Raw genomic sequence first — 19,037 nt, forward strand, 5'->3', positions numbered from 1 at the left:
ATATTTACAGTATTCTGGGTAAAATGATTTCATTTCCCACTTCTGCTTCAATCATAAACTATATCAAAAAAAGCCACTTCTACTTTACAAAATATAAGCTTTTGGTAAATTCAATGGAAATAGCCTTTTATCCCATTTCTAAACTACAGGTAGCAAGAAATTCTTCTGATTTAATGTGATTCTCAAAAGCAGATCTTTGTTAAGCAAAGCCACAAAAAAAATCCTGCTTTGAAACATTTAAGTACTATAAAACTATTAACAGAACAGTTAACAATCACTTGAAAGGACAGCCAAGGAACATAAAGCCAGAAAAAGTGCTACAAAGCAGTTGTTTTCCAAGATTCAAAATTCTAGCAGACATCTAAAATTCACACAACACATTGTCACTTCATGACTGTGGCAAACTCTGAATGCCAACATGCTTTGTACTAACAACTGCATGCCTCCCAACTAGCTCCAGGATACTTCTTCAGAAAAGCAGATCTGTTAAGGAAAGAATAATCTACACAAAGTTCATATTTTAGACGAAGTTTAACTTAAAATAACTCTCCAGTTTTATTCTAAAACAACTTCTAAAGTTTCAGACTGGACTGTATTCGCTAGCCAGTGAATACTCAATTGCAGACATTATACTAGAAATATACTATTCTATTAACTTCTAACAAATACATTTCCTGTGCAGGTATGTTGGTATTGGCCTACGTGGGACTAAGCAGTAGGGAAAGAAAGGAGGGGAAGAATCTGTGTAATCAATTAAAAGCTTAAAACCAAAGGCAAGTCAAGGGAAGTGGTAACTTCCCCTCTACTCAGCACAGGCGAGGTCACACATGGAGTGTTGGGCCCAGGTCTGGGATCCCAAGGAACAGAAATATGGACAAGAACAGGAGAGTGTCCACTGAAGATCCACGAAGTGAGTAAGTGTTGAATCAAATGATAAAAGGCATTAGGTTGAAAATCTCCTGGCCCTTGATTCCCAAGAACTCTGACAGGAGAAGTAGGAAGAGAACCTGACCAAAACTAAGTTTCAAAGAAACCAGCTCACTGTTTTGTTACCATAGGCAACCTACAACCCACAATTTGCGTTGAGCCTTGAGTGAGGCATGTTTGACTAATAGCCTTAATTATCAAGACTGAGGGAGTGTTTTCTTGCAGAAAGATGCACTGAGGTGATACCAGAATTGATATATTAGCCAAAATATATTCAGATCCCAGCACAATTATGCACACATTAAATTTTTTTGTAAAAAATCTTGTGCACATGTCCATAATTAATCTTCTGTTCTCTACCTTTAAAATATATTACAGAATATTACAAGTGTAACCAAATCTAATAATTCTAAATCAAGACAACAAAATAAGCTTAGAAAGGTCAGTACTATTCCTTAAAATTCAAAAACTATCTTACAATTCCACCACCTATATGGTGGTGGAAATTAAAGAGCCTAAAGATCTACAAATATCCCACCAGCTGGGCACCAGGACTCTCAAATACACCTTAGAGAGTCAGACACCTGACACACCTCCTTTAATTTGCTCCTAGGTGTCTGTGTTGTGGAGAGGCTTTTTTACTCCAAATCCTTCCCCACCCTTTGTTCTCCCCACACCTCTGACACAGCAGTAAGTACTTTCACAACCACATGAAGACCAGCACATGCTCTACGAAGGCTATCCTCAGAGGCTTTTAGACTGACAGCACAGAGCACATGACCTGCACCTACAGTGTGATTGCTCACTTGTGACAGAGTTGCTGGCTCATACCTGATTACTGGTGGCCATTATCAGGGCTCCCGGAGGCGCAGATTGGGGTTTACCACTTGGCAGGGGCAATGCGGGTGCTAAACTGGCCATAAGCTGAGTCGGTGCTTGAAGACTGAACTGGTAAACATTAGGAGCTGTGCAAGGTGGTGTATCTGATTCCTTTTGGCAGAGAAAAAGGGGAAAAGAAAAGCAACTTTACAGAAAGTACAGTATATACAGACTATGCACGTGAAAACGTACCCAAATATCAACTCAAGTAAATACTGTAAAATATAACGATTTTTGTTCAAAAAAAAAAAAATAAAATAAAAGCCAGCACTACATTTATTTTATACATCTAGCACAAGTTTAACTGAATGTCCATTAAGAAGACAATGTCAACAGGTCTATGGCAATCACAGGTGAGTTCCAGTCAGCATGAATCTAATGCCAAAGGTATGTCTCTAGCAAATTCAAACTAGAAGATGAGAACTAAAGCTGGGAAAAAACAGAACAAGAACAACAACACTGGTGATAGAAGAGCAAGAATTTTAATCGTCACGACAGATTCGGTCCTCAGAACATTGTTCTGGAGTGTACTGATTTATATGGCAAAGTTACTCACTGTAATTGTTACAATCTTCTTCCACTCCAGAAAGCAACAGCAAAGTTAGGGCTCCACCTCCCAAGAAACAAGTTGATGCTCTGCCCTCATACCAGTATACATGTGCCAATCACACATGCCACTGCTCTTGAGGAGTTCTGCTCCCCTCACTTTCCATCTGAAATCTGAGGGACAGTTCTTCAGGGAAAGCAAGATGGATTCAAGATAGCAGAAAAGATACTGCAATGGAACTGATATTACTGATTACTATTCTTCATCCTTCCAACCTGATCACCTGCAATCGCAGATGCTTCCTGAGCAAACATATTGGTGATGCTGTGTGTCTGGAGCACCTAACAGCAAGGAGGCAAGCAGAGATCCAGGGGTTTACATGAATTGCTGAAGTCTGAAAATACCCAACTATCTGAGCTCTTAAATGATCAATTATTTTCTGAGTTGAGAAAGGCGGAAAGCAAGCTACAAACTTTTAAAACAACTTTGAACACAAAAACTCTTGTAAAACTTATTTTTCAGCCATAATAAAATGGCAGAAGTAGCTTCCACTACGTTTCACTGCTGTTTTTTACCATATTCTTAACTCCAAAGCATTCTGAACTTAAAAACAATGGAAAGACCTATTCTTTATCCCAAACCACTAGCATTTTTTCCACTGCCAGCTGTTAGGTTCAAAATATAGCAAGAGACGGGGGTTGGCCAATTAGTAGTTTAGAAGTTACCACATTAAAAGGCATTATTGGCTCAGGTCATTGCCAATCTTAACTGTTGAAGTAATTACTGAAGTATTCTATTGCTCTGTCTCTAAAGATTAATTGCCTGAAAGCAAAGACTCTTAACTTAAATCACAAACTTCAAATAGATCTCTGGCACTATTACTTGCCCTCAAATGGCCTTGTTTTCTAAATTAGATTCTTTAGTTAGAGAATAGGCTGCTCAAGAACAGAAACAAGAAAATGTTTAAAAGCTCTTCTTGGGGAAGAAGTTATGTAAGTGAGACTGACAACTGTGAATACTGAGCAGCCTAAGTAATGAGCTACTACAAAGCAAAACTTGCATCCCAGATGAATTGAATACTCACAGTAGAAAAAGGCCTCAATAAAACCAATTTGTTAGAACAACCAGTCTTTTATTGGTCTGTATAAAGTTGTGCTTACTGAAAAATAAGATCCAGAAAGAGAGGAGCTGCTCTCCTATTAGTTCAACTGGTGACAGAAGTTAGAGTATGCCTCTGTGAAGCAGGTAAGTGCATCATGAATTCACTAGAGACACACAATCATAAAAATAATCTGTGCAGGAAGTTTCTTATTTATGATATCAGGTATTTATTCTTTAATAAATATGTTCATCATAGAGAGAAATTACATGCTGTAGCACTGACCAAAACTTAAGCTTAGTTGATGCCTGGATTAGATGGCATTTTTCTCCTTTGCCAAATCATACAGTATCAACACTGTGGGAACAGGCTACGGTCTCCGCAAAGACGAGTTTCCTTGAACACTTTTGGTTAGAGAATTATTAAAAAGCTAATGAGAAGAGGGGAAAAATGAACAGACAAGTTCCAAATATGCTCACAAATACCCATGAGCTAGCAGATGGGATGGAAAAAGGGATCTTACTGTCTAGCCAAACCAATGTGCAAATCTACTGCAATGCAGCCTTCACAAACCTGACCAAAGAACAATTTCAGTGTCTCCATTCAAAGGATCGCCCCTATCTCTTCTGCTTAGATCCCTGAAGGTTCACATACCTAACTCAGATGGGATACTTCTCATTAATGAGATTTCTAAGGGGGTTTAGAGCAACAAAAACTTGCTCAAAGGAGTAGCAGATGGAAAAGAGCATCACAACATTTAACAGAGATTAGCTTGTGTTGCTTTATTTTAATTTTGTAAAAGGTATGTTTTTCTGCCTCAAGTGTTATTTAATGAAACATCTCATACAGGCAGATTCTATCTTTTTTCCAAGGCAATCCTGCATTGCCAATGGCATTACTGTATGGAGTTGATATTGACTGACTTATATTACTGATATTTTGATGCTCTTGATTTCTCAAGAGCATCAAAATTGTTCTGTAAAGAGTAGTATTACTTTTCTTAAACTGAACTATTAAACTTGAATTAGAAAATTGAGCCCAATGTGAACAAATCTGATTTTCCATAACCACGGCCTACATTGAAGGATTAAATATTTCTTGGTCTTCTGTACCAGATTCTCAAGTGTAACATGCAGATTTGAAGAACTACAGAAGTTCAAATGACCTACAATAAATGGAGGCAACACTTTCAACACATTACATACACATCTGGAAGACAAAAGCTCTGACCACTACTAGGGTGAGGGCTACAGAGGTCACATTAAAAAAAGATAGATGTACACTAAAGGGGTAAGATCCCTCAACTGATTTTAGCAGATAATGTAGGGATAAAGCTACAAGACTGCATCTCATAGCAGTACCTCACCCTGCAAGGAAAATATCTTATAAAGATAGGCTTTTGGAAACCAAGAAAGACTAACGGATGCAGGTTTATTCTCCTGGGATGTTTCCATTTTAAAACATGCTCTTTACCCAGTTTCAACGTCCTGATTAAGAACTTGGTATGTGGATGGAAGATTTCTACTACTCATAGCCTTGATTACTGTGGACTCTAGTTTACTTTAATGCTGGAAAAAGAGGAAGTATGGAAGATACCTAGAAACTGAAGTGTTACTGATTAACTTCTGCCTAGACAGAAACAGTGATACACTGCAGTCATATGAAAGATGAAGAACTTAAATCCAGACTTCTCTTCCTGACACAGGATGAAAACAAAGTAAAATCATTTACTCTTCTGCAAAATGCATCTCCCATCACAAAGAGAATGTTTACTTGCCAAAACCTCATTACTAACTAGGTCTGGCCATAAGAGTTTATTTCAGTTCCATTAATAGCTCAAGGCTAAAGATACCTGGTAACTTCTCAGTTAACAACAGCTACCATTTCATAGCTTTCCATTTTCAAGACAGTATGCTTTCGTAAGAGCTGAAGTCGCCTAAGATTAATTCACGACCCCAGTGTGTTTAAGTTTGGCTCAATGGTAAAGGAGTCTAACTATCCGAAAGTCAGTACTCAGAAATAACAACTTAAAACAATAGAATGAAAGTTTCCTGATAGTGTGATGAATTTGGGTTTTCACCCCTACTTCCAAGAACGAACTACAAAAGTCTTGGCAAAAAGATCCTTATTGTTTCCACCCTCAAAATTTCTTCTGCCAATTAAACAACTTTTTCTCTTTCCCACAACATTCAGGAGCTGGAAGCTGTGACAGAACAATGACCATTTCAGTAAAAACTCTGTTCTTTGAAATCAAAGAACTGAAAATTTTTTTTTATATTTAACACTTTATACTGTACATTTTCACATGTCCCTCTCCTTACTTACAATTACAGTGTTTTAACAGATGACTGCTGCCAGTCTTACTCCTTCTGCCTCTTTTCCCATTCCAACCTTCTCCATTACACCTGTATTAGCATCTGACATTACTATGTGCTGATTCACAGAGGTGAACCACAGAAACAGTAATCACCTTCTTACAAATTTCACTTTCTCAATCCGCTCACCACAGGATTAGGTGAACACCAGTGCAGAAAAGCAGGGGCAGCTAATGACAGGATATTTGGCTAGCAAATACATCTTGTTACTGAATTGGCTTAGTAACATGCAAAACCATGCCCCTTGGAACACAAAGCAACCAGAGGACTTCAGACATTTCATAGTTTGTGGCCATGCACAGGAGAAGAACTTCAGTGCATGCTCTCACTCAAATGACTTTAGCCCCAGCCTATTTAACTGTGCTTGATAAACCACCATGCTTCCAAAGGCGACTGTATGATCACCCCCTGCCCCCATCCCATTTCTTCCACATTGTGTGCCATTTCCTTTCTTGGTAGGTGGAGCCATAACTTCAACTATGGTGTAAATAAAATAGAATGGAGATGAACAAAATTTCTACTTCTGTGGAAGGTCACAAGATAATTTGCGCCAATATAATTACTCCACTCCCACTGGCCAGCCTATAAACAATAAAAGTCTTGAGTTAAGGTGAAATTGGTTGGGTTTTCTGCCTTTCATTGCAAAAAGAAAATATCTTGGTCACTGTGACTACAGAAGGGAGGAAATGAAAGAATACAGGATACACAAGCAAACTAAAAAATATGCATCCTCCAAAAGCATTAGTGTTTGTTTTACAGAAAGACAACTGAAAACATCATCTAATTATCATGTACCAGATTAAATACAAGCCCAGTACCCCTTTAACCACACCTTATTATACCCTGAGAGGCCTGACTGCAAGCTTATTCCATATTTTAATCAATATTCACTGTATTTCAGATAAGCCATATTAAATAAAAAATGTCCCAAAAGTGCGTAATTTAAAACTTCCCTTGTTGCCTCAATACTTTTATTTCACAGGCTTTCAACTGGTCTATATTGCTAACAATATAAAAATATTTCCACTTTGATTTTCAAGTAATGCACTAAATTACAGGACTCATTGTGAAAACTGAACATGACCATACTAGACTATAAATACTGAATTTAGGTTTTCTTCCATCCTAAAATGTCTTAAGTACCTCTGTGGTTCTTTTTCATGGGAGGGAATGTGTAGATATACAAGATTACAGCTTAGACTGTGGCATCAGAAACTAGTCTGAAGTAAGCTCTTAAAGAATTATGTGCTTCTCTGCTTACTTCACTGACCTCACAGCAGTAAAATCCCACTTGCTGAATTACAGATTCCCTCTGTATCCTCTGCTGCTTAGAACATCTTATTAAATAAAATTACCTTAGAATTTTGTATTCAAAATTGTGCCTCCTGCAGCTTTGCAGAAATTTCACTTCCAAAATCTTACTTCAAGTTGAAATGGAGAAGAGACTGCCCAAGAAACTGATACAGAAGAACTGAAGAGCATGACTCAGAGATGTCATACACTGTCAGAGATACAGGTTAAAAACTTCAAAAACAAACATGGGGCCATACAATGAAAGAGGAAAATAGGCAAAAGCAGCACTGGAAAAATTTGTTCCCCTCTAATCCATAGCCAAGTGCTCATAATCTGCCTAACAACAATAAATAAAAATAATGGCGCTTCAAAGCATTTGGAGGCTTAAAGTCTTAAATTCCCCAAATCAAATGTCAATTAAATGCTTTTCCCCAGTTAATACCAGGTTGTCTGTGTCTCTGCACTGAGTGTTGCCCACTGCTTTATCTGCAAGTCAGCACTTATATGTCTCTGAAGAGAAACATTAAGAGAGGCTTTTTAAAGAACTTGCCTCTATTTTTCAGGAAGGGGAGAAGCTTAGAACAGAATCTGCATTATTCTAAACAGAGATGATCAACTATTAATACATATTTGAATAGTTACTTTGGTTAGGACACAAGAATATACACGCACATAAAAAGAGAGAAAAATTTGTGTAGTTCCTGCTCTCAAGGCTGAGAATTTTATTAGGCAACCTCCTTCTGCCCCCACTCCTTATACACACAATTTCAACTGCAACTCTATAAATTAATCAGTCATTACAATGGATTTAACAAGACTTCAAGAAGAGCTGTTACATATTCTGAAGTGTCTGTCCTTCTATTGAAGATAAGCATGCCTCATGCCTGCAAATTTAATCACTTTAAAAAAGCACAACATTTATCCAAACAAGGTATTTCATATACTCTATCACCCCTCTGTGAATATGGAAGTAAAATAGCTCCTGCTAATAAGCTGAAATTTAGTCTGGCTAATAGGAAGGAAGATGAGATGTTGATAACATCATTAGGCATGTTGAGCTCAAATACTAAACCACCATTACTGTAAAGCAAGTTACAGTTCCAAAAATCAGTGTGGATCTTGTATGCATTCAGCAGAACTGAAAGAACAATGAGTCTTAGTCATATTTATATATTAGTCTCAGAATGTAAGCATTCAATCAAGGTCAATACAGTGAAAAGACAGATTCACAGAACACTGAAGGTTCTGCTCAGCAGCATATTCTCTAGCTGATGGGACTGAACCCTGGGCAGATCAAGCACTGACATTCTGAAGAAAGGGTTAATTTCAAGAACCCTCTAAAAGAAGCTATTGTAAATGTTAAAAAGTTAGAAAGAGGCAAGGATTGTGTCATCTCCAAAGCTAGGCTACAGGGATACTTTGTTCACTGAAACTTTAACTACATTGGCATGACTACAGAACTCAGAGGTCTTCAGAAAATTATCTCATCACAGAAACCCAGACAACATTATCACCAGAAGCACTGAGATAAGGTGTAGGAAATTTGGTAAAAACAAATTTCTAACAGACAACTTGGAGTTTCTGTGATGGACTGGATATGACATTATATATCCATAAGGTAACAGAAAAGGGCTTTAAGAATTTCCCATATGCCATTTTATCTGCTACTGATATGCAGACATCACTGTCACATAAAAGCTTTAGCTTTATTTGGCATAACATCATTAGAACTGCAGAACATACTTAGTACCGGAAATGAAACCAGACCAAAATAAGACTGCAAAAACATACCTAGGATTATGTCTTACTTGGCAGTTACTGTTGATCAGGCAGTAGATATTCTCTAGCACTACTCTGTGACTTCCTGAGCTAATGAAAAGCGTTTTTCCACAATGCTTAATCAATAAGAAATCCTGGTCACTGGTAATAGAGTGCAGGTCCAGAATGAAAAAAAAATGCACCCAGGAAAAAAAACCCCAACCAACACACACAGTATTTTCAAGAGGAATTTGGTCACTGCTTGATTGCAAGACTGACATCTGTAAATATCCAAAACAAGTAGAGTCTTGAGGGTGAACATAGCTCGTTCCATCTGGTTTCAGATTCACAAAGCAATCACTTAACTCAGTACAAAGTTGAGATTTTTTTAATGCTAGAGGCTTGTTCTCTGTTGTCAAACAGTTTGACCCCAGCTCCCATATAGTAAGAATTCACCCACTTTGCACTGTCCTTTTGGCAAAGACATTTATAAAACTTCTTCCATTATGCACTTCAACATTTGTTAGATCATGTAGGAATGCATCGTATTTTACAACTTACCTGTTTGCAGGAGTGAGGAATATACCTGGTTTTTTCAGGGCAGCATAGGGTATTTGAAATCAGCAGAAAGCTTCATAGAGAGAAGACTTACTACATAAATCAGTTTGATAATTAACATAACTGAGAAAAATATATGAATAGTGTAATATGTTCTGATTATCAGATTCCTTGTATCCATAATATTTTTTAATACATGTTCTTTAGTTTGCTCCTCATCACTAATATTTACATTCTTCACAGAGCTGAGATAACAAGGCAGGAATTTTAGTACTCAATATTTTGCACAGAGCTATATTAGAAGTACTGCTGAGTGAGTCGGAGCTCTGTATTGACATATACAATGGGACAATCCCATAAACTGAACAGCACTCCCACTAACAGTGACAGCGATACCTGAAAACAGGCTTCTTACACTATATCTTTGATTCAAAATTTATTGTCCCTTTGAAAAGCTGTCCTTTGTGGTTAACATTTTACAGTTGACTAGAACACCTACTAAAGACAGGATGGCTACAATTTCATTGGCCAGAGAGTGCTAGACTAAGGCATTTTGTAAATAGTTTTGCTACTTTGGGAAATCCATAAAAGGATATCTTTTGCTTAAATTATGATCTGGTGTCATTAGATCCAGTTCTTAATTTTGGGCTGTGTAGACACAATGGCCCAGAAACATGTTCTCCTGAAAGTTAGTCCTAGATGTGCAAAGCTGAAAGCAAGCATCCTCCTGAGTTTCAGATGGTAGGCTGAGAAAAAGCATTTAAATCTAAAATATATAGGGAAATAGAAGACCATCCTTTAAGAAGACAGTTCTCTTGCCCCTCAGTGGTACTTAAGTTCTCATCTTTAAAAGGCTGTCACCAGTATGGAGAATTCAGGATAAACTCTTACTACTGTAATCTTTTATTTTCTTTCATTTTTCTGAGTATATACAGATATTGAGAGGCTGACTTCTAAATGTTAGCTCTGGTTTATGGCAATCCAGTCTTGAGAAAAAAATGCTCCTTGTTACTGTTCTGTTTTCCTGCTGCCGGAATAAATCTGTAACTATTGCTTTAGCTGACAGACCCATAAGTCCAAGACACCAGAACAATTATCCATTCAGCTGCTGAGCCATATTTACAGATTATTAATGCAAAACCTGTAATGCTGTCAGAACTCCAAGGAAGCAAATCTGTAAAAACCATACAGCACGCTGCATTGCAACCAACTATTAAAATATATGGTTTAATAAAAATTCTAGGATCCCTGTGAGCAAAACTGCACTGCTCTGATAATGCTACTCAATATATACTGCCAATATTGTTTCCAGGACATGTTGACAAATACATGCAAGGCCTCCAGACTTATTACCAGCGAACAGTGATGTGATGGCTTCAAAATACAGCTACTACTTCAGAGGATGGCTAGAGAGGGGCAATGTGAGAAAGTTATGCCACAAGTTTTCAAGACTATTTCCTCTTCCTCAACACAAGTAAGATGACTTCTATTATACTGGTAGGTAGAACTCAGAAAAGACCACTTGATCACTATTACCAGTGAAACTTTAGCAGTAAATAGAAAAGTAAATACACTATCTAGCGTCGACACTTTAACAGATAGGATTCTGCCTCTCATAAACAGCAAAATATATTCTGCAGTCATGAAAATACACCTCTTGAAACAATGTCTTATTGTAGAGTTTGTGCTTAAGGTTAATAGTGACATAGGGAATAATATCTTGCTATTAAAATAAAACCTTAATTAGTGGGAAGAGGTCAGCAAGCTGTAACTCTAGGGTCTTCCTGTCTCTTGCATGTTCTTTATAATCTATTCCTTGCTTTCAGTCTTTCAGACCGGAAACTTTCAAATGATTTAACTTTAAATAAATACAGAATCCTTCCCAAGGAACAATCCTTCCACAAGATCAGAGGTATAACTCCACATAACTCTAAAGCGATGAGATGCACCATATTTATAATTACCTTCTTCTGAAGCTGACAGAAAAGCTTATCACATCCTGCCTATTAATAATGCACCAAAAGTTCTGGCACGAATACCAAGCTGTCACACGTGCCAGATATTCCTCTGCTGCAACCTGGGCACAGCACTGTGCCAGATCATGGCACAGATAACCTGACTATGGCACAATAGGCTTCTCTTCCTGAATCAGGTGCAGCTCAGGACTGCTCAGCCAGAACTTTCTCCTCCTCACACACCCAAGTAAGAGTAGGAAGAACTCAGTCATTTGCCAGAAACCCACCATTCCATTCCAAATTAAGATAGCATGCTATCAGTCTGCTAAGGACATAATGCCAATATATGACCTGGCCTTTCTCACAAGGACATGTTTTTTTATTTTGTTAGAAAACGTAGCATTTCCTTTTACTTTATGAATGCCCAAGCTGATTTCAGTTCTATCTTGTTGAGAGCTTCCTTTTCACTTTTCATTAATTTCTCTGGCATCAGGCAATGACGTTTCACCTTCAACATCAGGCTAAACAGGACTAAGGGGGGGTTCATAACTCACCACCCCATATTGTGCACTCCAATGTAAAAAGCAAGTATTTTCATTTTTCATAAAATTTGTTACAGCAAAATCTCTCCCACTGATATATTTAAACCAGGAGCATGGCTAATAGTATCACTGGCAAGTATCATGCTGCTCTTTGCTCATTAGCCAGATGGTACAACTAAAACATTTGTCCTGTTTACTGAAGGTGGTATAAAAAGGCAATTCAACATCAAAAGAACAGTAGCATCAAGTATTACAGAAAGTAACCAGAACATATAGAGGCAGTGCTTGTCACTAAAAAGTTACTAAATATTTATTCAATACAATTCCCAATTTTGAATTCCATATTTAACTAGTTTTCAAAAGCAGTCAAGAAATAGGTATTAGGACCTCTCTTGGCATCATCTAGTTATTCACTGTCATTGTCGACTGCAAATTACATCTTATCCCATCCGTGCCTTTATCTACGACAAAATGCTCCAGAAGATTTACAACGAGCCACTCATGCCTTGCAGTGTTGTGCTTTGTAATCTGCACTGCCCAATTCTGCACTGATTTAACTTTATACCAAAACAAAACCACCTAGCAGAACCTTAAAGAGTCTGGGAACATACCTCAAGAGACTGCAGCCTCCTCTTCCAGGAAGTTATAATAAAGTCCAGCTATTACTTTAAAATAAGGAAGCTGACAAGACTTTATGCAAGTGCCCTGTTACCATTAAAACATGAACTAATTTCTTGGCTGAAAATAGTATGTATTATTCATCTTCACAGCAGCACAATATAATGTTCATGTTCAATTTCAGGTATGGGGAACAAGGATCAGAATTTGACAATGGAAGATTTTGCTTTATGGAAGGATATATGAAGACATTTCTCCTCTTCTACTTAATTAGCTACCATAAAATAAGGTTGCTATATTCATTACATCTAACTACTACCACAAAGGGTACCAAAGATTTAGGATGGAAATAAGAACCATTTAATTAATAAACAAAAAAATTTGATTTCAGTAATTCTTTCTGAGCAGAGAACATTACCGAATTGCTGGAGTAGTTTAGGGATAGTATCACATTAACTGCTATATATACTGCTGTGTCAATTGAGGCTTTGAAGATAATCACTGCTACTTACTAGTTGAACCCATTAATAGAAAAAGCTTACAATGTCACTGCTGGAGAGCGATGACACAGAAGAGGCAGATGAAGCAGAGGATAACTGTTGTGTACTGGCCAATGACAACGCCAAGTGCTGATTGTAAGATAGTTCAGAGTCTCTGTTCTGTTGCTGTTCTCCATTGCAGAGAGCTATTGGGTCTCTTATTTTCAACCTATTATCTGTTAACAGAAAACGTAAGTATCATTTAGGAGCATAGAATACAAACACATGGGCCTTGAAGTCTAAGAAGAGCTGCAGTTTAACAAGCTAATGGAAAAACAGGCTCAGAGAAAACTAATATTGGGTTAGAAAGTACTTTTTCCTGTATAGCTGAATGATTAATTTCAAGCCATGAGTATTTTGAATTACATCAAAGTCAAGAAAAAATTTTAAGTTGGTTTCCTGCTATACCTACCAAGTTCAGGTGATAAATTAATTTTGCTCCCCCACTTCTTTTTAATCCAGGCCCTGTAGTCAATCACTTCTTGGGTCACTTTGATGATTCTACCTAATGTGCTAAAAAAATTTTTCAATTAAGTATTAAACAAAGACTGTTGGTTACATATTTGCAAGCATTTTAACAAGCTACCAAATTACACTAAAAGTCAGTTTAAGATATCCCTAACCAAAGAATCATTTTGAACCTTCTTTTTTTTAGCACACCATTTAATCCATTGAAGCACCATTTATATTCATATTATTTTTCTTTTACCATACTAACATGCAAGCAGTGACACACAGGTAAGATTTTTGCTCTGTATTTCTAAATGGAGTGCATATAAACTACAGAGAATGCATATGCTGATAAAAGTATATTTGATAAAAGCAATTAATGGTTCTTGCATTTCTCCATACAGAAAGTTTTTCTAGAGAATCTGGATTATCAACAGGTATGGGATGTACAGAAGACAAACATCACAGCACCACAACTGGCTGTGTGGAGACAGAGACCTTCACTAATCCTTGCTTCTGGATTTACAAAACAACTTGTGAGGTGTTAAGGCCCCCACAATTATAAAGGAAGTACCATGGATCATGAGGTAGTGGAACAAAAAACAGACTGGCTCCAAAAACAAGGTAAAATTTCAATAAACTCATAACAGTAAGAGGATGAGAGAAAACGCCTACCTGGTCCTGCTGAACAGTGGCCAGTTATCAACAAAGTAGTGTTTTTCCAACACACTTTCCCAACATTCAGCTATTTGAATCATACTTTTAGAGTCTTCTTGTTTGAGAGATAAATTTTCAAGTTCTTTTCATCAGAGACTAGTCACTGAAACACTGACTATAAACTCCACACTCAATATATATGAAGAAATTACTACTGTACAAAAATGGGCTGTGCAAAGTTACCACTGTGGAGCAGGTAATGTTATTTTTTTTACTCTTCAATGGTTACATTAAAGTTTATTTCGTACTTCACATCATAAAGGTACCTTGTACCAGTACTGGAATTTTGTTTTGGTTTAGGTATACAATAGGAAAGCAGGGCATATAAAACCCTAATATATTTAGACTACCTTTACTAGGTTTCATAGTAACACTTCATGTAGCAATAATTCTCCTACTACCCTAGCGATTACTATCTCATGCAAGACCAAATATCACATGTTCCATGTTAGTATTCCAGCTTTAAAGACATGTTACTGTTAGTACTGAAAAAGTCAGTCCAGCAAACATTACATCAAATAATACCATCTGAATTACAAGTCCAAGTGCAGCTGGAGATGGGCCACCAGGACAGAATGCATGTCATCCACCATTCTATTTATGTAATGTGGATAAAATGATGCATGCTGGAAAATAAAATCTTGACTTTCACATGCAGAATTAAAGGTGTGGTTGTCACCACTCAGAAATTAAAGATCTGGGTTATAACTGATCATACTTTGGGAACCACAGTTCAATAGCTAACAGCGCACACTAAAAGAAGAACAAATGAATCAGAGGATCACATTTTGTTAATGTATACTCCCATTACATAACAGCATTTTAAATACCCAATACAGTTCTGGTTTCTCAGTCTCAAAGAGTAAGTTGAGCAAAGAGGAGACAGAATGAAGACAGGGATGACCAAAACTGCAGATTCAGCTGTGGCCCTAAAGCCACAGCTCCCAAGAGAGCCACACCAGTATGGGACTCAAACATGCACCAGCTGGGTTTCATCAGCACCAGGACAGGGAAGGAAATATTGCAGTTAAAAACTTTTCATCTGAGAAGGCCTTCAGAAAGAGCTGAGTGTCTACTCTAGGATTACACATAAATTTTACAACTACCATCAACTGTGATCTTAGAACAAGAAAGTGAACGCAGGCTGAGTAACAAGCTTATTACATATAAGGAATTTGTCAAACCTGATGCTTCTTGGAGTAGTGTCCTGGAAGTAAAGCGAGAGTCACAATTTCATAGCAGAAGCAAAATGAACAATAGAGGTCGGTATTTTTAATCCGACTAGATGACTGATATACCAAAGAACAGGCAAAAATGGGTGAAGTGACTGCTACACCAACAATTGTGGCACTTGCACACACAGAATGGGGGAATATGTTCTCTCATCAGTTCATTTCAAAGAGCACAGAGATCAAAGCTCCAAACTCTCTTTTTTGGTATAAATGTAGAAAAAAGGAAATTCACTAACTTATAGGGTCAGGAGTCCAAAGGCAAATCCATGCTACATTGCTTGTGTAGCAAAATTAAAAACGCTCATTACAAGACATCAGAAGCCGAAAGGTGATTAAGGTTATACTGACATATACTTAATAAAGTAGCAAAGAAAGAGGAAGCAAGTGTGATCAAACCAGGTATTGATCTCAAAAGAACACCATTTCCTATGTATGGGACTCGAGCACATCCATGGGTTCAAAGAACAATTTTTTAAAATAAGCATTTGAAAATTTTGCTTAAATTTTTTTTCAACACTGAAAAATGCTTAGGAACAAAAAAACACAACTATTAATCTATCCTGACTTTATTGTGAAAAATGTCATGCTTTTGGGGCTTTTATTTCAACTGAAGCCAGAATTTCTACAGATGTCTGACACAAACACTTCTTCAAATATGCTTGGAAGATATGAAGAAATACTGTTAACTAGTTAGTAAAATCAGACAGGTCTCCTGAAAAAGATGCCCCTTTAATTTTTTTCCCTTAATATTACCATATAGTAAGACCAGGAATAAGCCATTTACAGATCTAGTTTATTTTATAGTAAGAACTCAGAAGTTTCTTCTTTTACATGCTGCAAGACATCAGTTCACAGGGACACTTTCTTCTAACTCTCTTTACAGCACAACTACTGGGCAAATCAATCTTCATATCACTCTTCAAAGGATCAGAGTGATATCATCACCTTCAGCAAAATCAAATATGCTCCAGCCAAGCTCCATATGAACAAGTGAGTAGCAGAGCCTGAAAAATAGCAAGTCTGTGAAGGAATGGTCAAAATAACTAAAATATCTCCCAGGTATTAAAAGTGCAATATAATCTAAAAGCACACTAAGGTGCACCTAAGAATGATCACAAGCACAAGGATTAAATAAAACCCCAAACCTAAAACCTTTACCCTAACAAATACACTCTGTAGGACAAGCTGGTATTACTGACACCTTTTAAAGGACAGAAAGCATTCTAGTAACAATTCCCAGAGCTCCCAGAACTATTTTGGCCAAACAGTGGCAACCCAAAGCTAACAGATAGACCAGTCAGCAGTTAGAATAGTTGAGATGAACATTAGGAAGAGACCCAACAACATTCCAAGCAGAGAGATGGAAACATCACTTTCTACTTGGCTATACTTGTTTTGAAGACTATCACCTGTAAATGACAACTCCAGACATGCAATAGGAAACTGCCCAGGCTTTCTCAAACTCTGACCTGTTGGCATGACAGGTCTTTCCATTATCCAGCTGCACCACATCTAACACAATACAGAAGACTTCCAAAGTCTAATTTATACTGAAGGGCATGTGACAGAAGAACCAAGTCCTCCATTCCTTATTGCACATGACCTCTTCAGCTTCCCAAATGTGGCTACAGAGCTTTTTAGAGATGCAGTCTGAGCACACATTCCTAGCCAAACTATGTGACAGAACAGCGTGTGAGCCAACATCCAAATGTGCAAAACATAAATATTAACCTAAGGATAGATTTTTGTCACATCCAGAGCAGCACAACTTAGGGCTGTGAAACGATACAATACCACGCTCTCCCTCGTGCCCCAGATATGAACTCCTGTTGCTTCTCTTGCTTCTGATCAACCCGTCATCAGCCACAAGCTGGATCAACTTCTTGACATGACAGAAGCATTGAGATACTTGTTTTCAGTCAGACCAAAAAGTCCATCTGACTCACCTTCTGACTGCAGGATTGCTAGATCTTATACAAGGCAAGATTCAGACTGAGAAGGAAGGAACAGCAAAGCTGACAGAAGACAGTACACATGTAGTTAGCCTGGGCAAGTTATAATATGAAATTACACCTTAATATAAATGCCATGGAGATGTTTGTAACAGATAATCCACTATTTAAATGAACACAAATCAATAAGCAGAGCTTATTGAGAACTCGTTGTCAAATATCTGCTAAGGTTTCCTGTGGTTCATCAAGAAACAGGATTGGAAAAATGGTCACTAACTCAAAACAGAGTCCAAAGAAGGGCAATGAAGCTGGTGAAGGGTCTAGAGCACAAGTCCTGAGAGGATCGAGGTTGTTTAACCTGGGAAAAAAGGAAGCTCAGGGTGGACCTTATCATTCTTTACAACTACCTGAAAGGAGGTTGTACCAGGTGGACATTGGTCTCTTCTCACAGATAAGTGAAAGCGTAAGAGGATGTGTCCTCAGGCTGCACCACAGAAGGTTCAGATTAGATATTAGAAAGAATTTCAGCAACAAACAGGTTCTCAAAGCACTGGAACAGGGTGTCCAGGGAAGCAATGAAGTTACTATCCCTGAGTGTACTTGAAAGCCATTTAACTGTGGCACTGAGGGACACGGTTTAATGGTGAGCACAGTAGTGGCTGGGTTAACAGCTGAACCCAATGATCCTAGGGGTCTTTTCCAACCTAAATGATTCTGCGAAAATATCACTCCTCACAGACTAAAGAAGTGAGCTCACTTGAGATGGCACACTCTTTCCCAGAGACAGGCATGGGGCAAAGATCATATGAAAGCTGTTCAAAGCACATACCGACACCAATCCTTAAGCAGGAAATATCCTGCCCATAACTGTATTTCACAGCTAGACTCATGTTTCTGTGGCCCTAAATATTAAGAAATCGATCACAATTTTCAGTCACCTTGGCTGAAAACAACACCCAACTTTACCTTGCATACAAGCTGTAGAAGTTCTAAATGGATCAGTCTCTCTTATTTTCCTAAGAGGGAACTCCTTTTTTCAAGATGACAGGAAGCTGCTTGCTCTAATAAAATCAACCAAACTGTCAATCAAGCTCACCTAAGCCATTCTCAGAAGGGGATAAGTGAGATTGACTGGAGACAAAATAGTGTTAAGGTAATTTCTGTAGCTGTAAGAATTACCTTCAGGATTCAGCTGATTACTGTTTCCACTGAGAAGAAAGCTTTTTCATGACAGGAGATAACTTTTAATTCCCACTACACCTCAGATGTTCTATTTGGAAGCCTGAACGACAATGGTTGTAAGAGTGATGTGAATCTATCCCTTATTATTCTGTGGGACTTGCTACCACAGAATATGATAAAGAAAAACTCCTATGCTGCTGAAGGACTTTTTTTCCCATTGGGACTATGAGAAGTAGCAACTCTTTAGAAAGATTTAAATTAATGTAGACATATTTTTGTGTTGGACTAACCCTGAAAAAGAACTACAACAATCACCAAGAAAGATGTGAAACTATTGAGTGTCATCTACAAAATAGAACTCTGTATACAGAAACCTTCCCTGGGAAGAGGAAATATGAATTCAAACCCATCAGA

The 19,037-nt window shown here is 37.7% G+C and overlaps 1 protein-coding gene across 4 annotated transcripts in view; it reads right to left on the minus strand.

Annotated features, from left to right (window-relative positions):
* Positions 1-19,037, minus strand: part of TENT4A (terminal nucleotidyltransferase 4A) — a 58,176-nt gene that overhangs the window by 9,791 nt on the left and 29,348 nt on the right. For 2 of the 4 annotated variants that reach the window (XM_030265714.4, XM_012571831.5), the window contains exons 9-11: positions 13,503-13,603; positions 13,094-13,266; positions 1,759-1,917 (exon numbers count right to left, since the gene is read on the minus strand). In XM_030265714.4, the coding sequence (XP_030121574.1) occupies positions 1,759-1,917; positions 13,094-13,266; positions 13,503-13,603 (433 nt within the window). The remainder of the gene's footprint in view (positions 1-1,758; positions 1,918-13,093; positions 13,267-13,502; positions 13,604-19,037) is intronic. The other 2 variants (XM_030265716.4, XM_030265715.4) reach the window with 1 other exon arrangement.

The sequence above is a fragment of the Taeniopygia guttata genome, chromosome 2 (assembly GCF_048771995.1).
Source record: "Taeniopygia guttata chromosome 2, bTaeGut7.mat, whole genome shotgun sequence".
Classification (NCBI taxonomy): Eukaryota; Metazoa; Chordata; class Aves; order Passeriformes; family Estrildidae; genus Taeniopygia; species Taeniopygia guttata.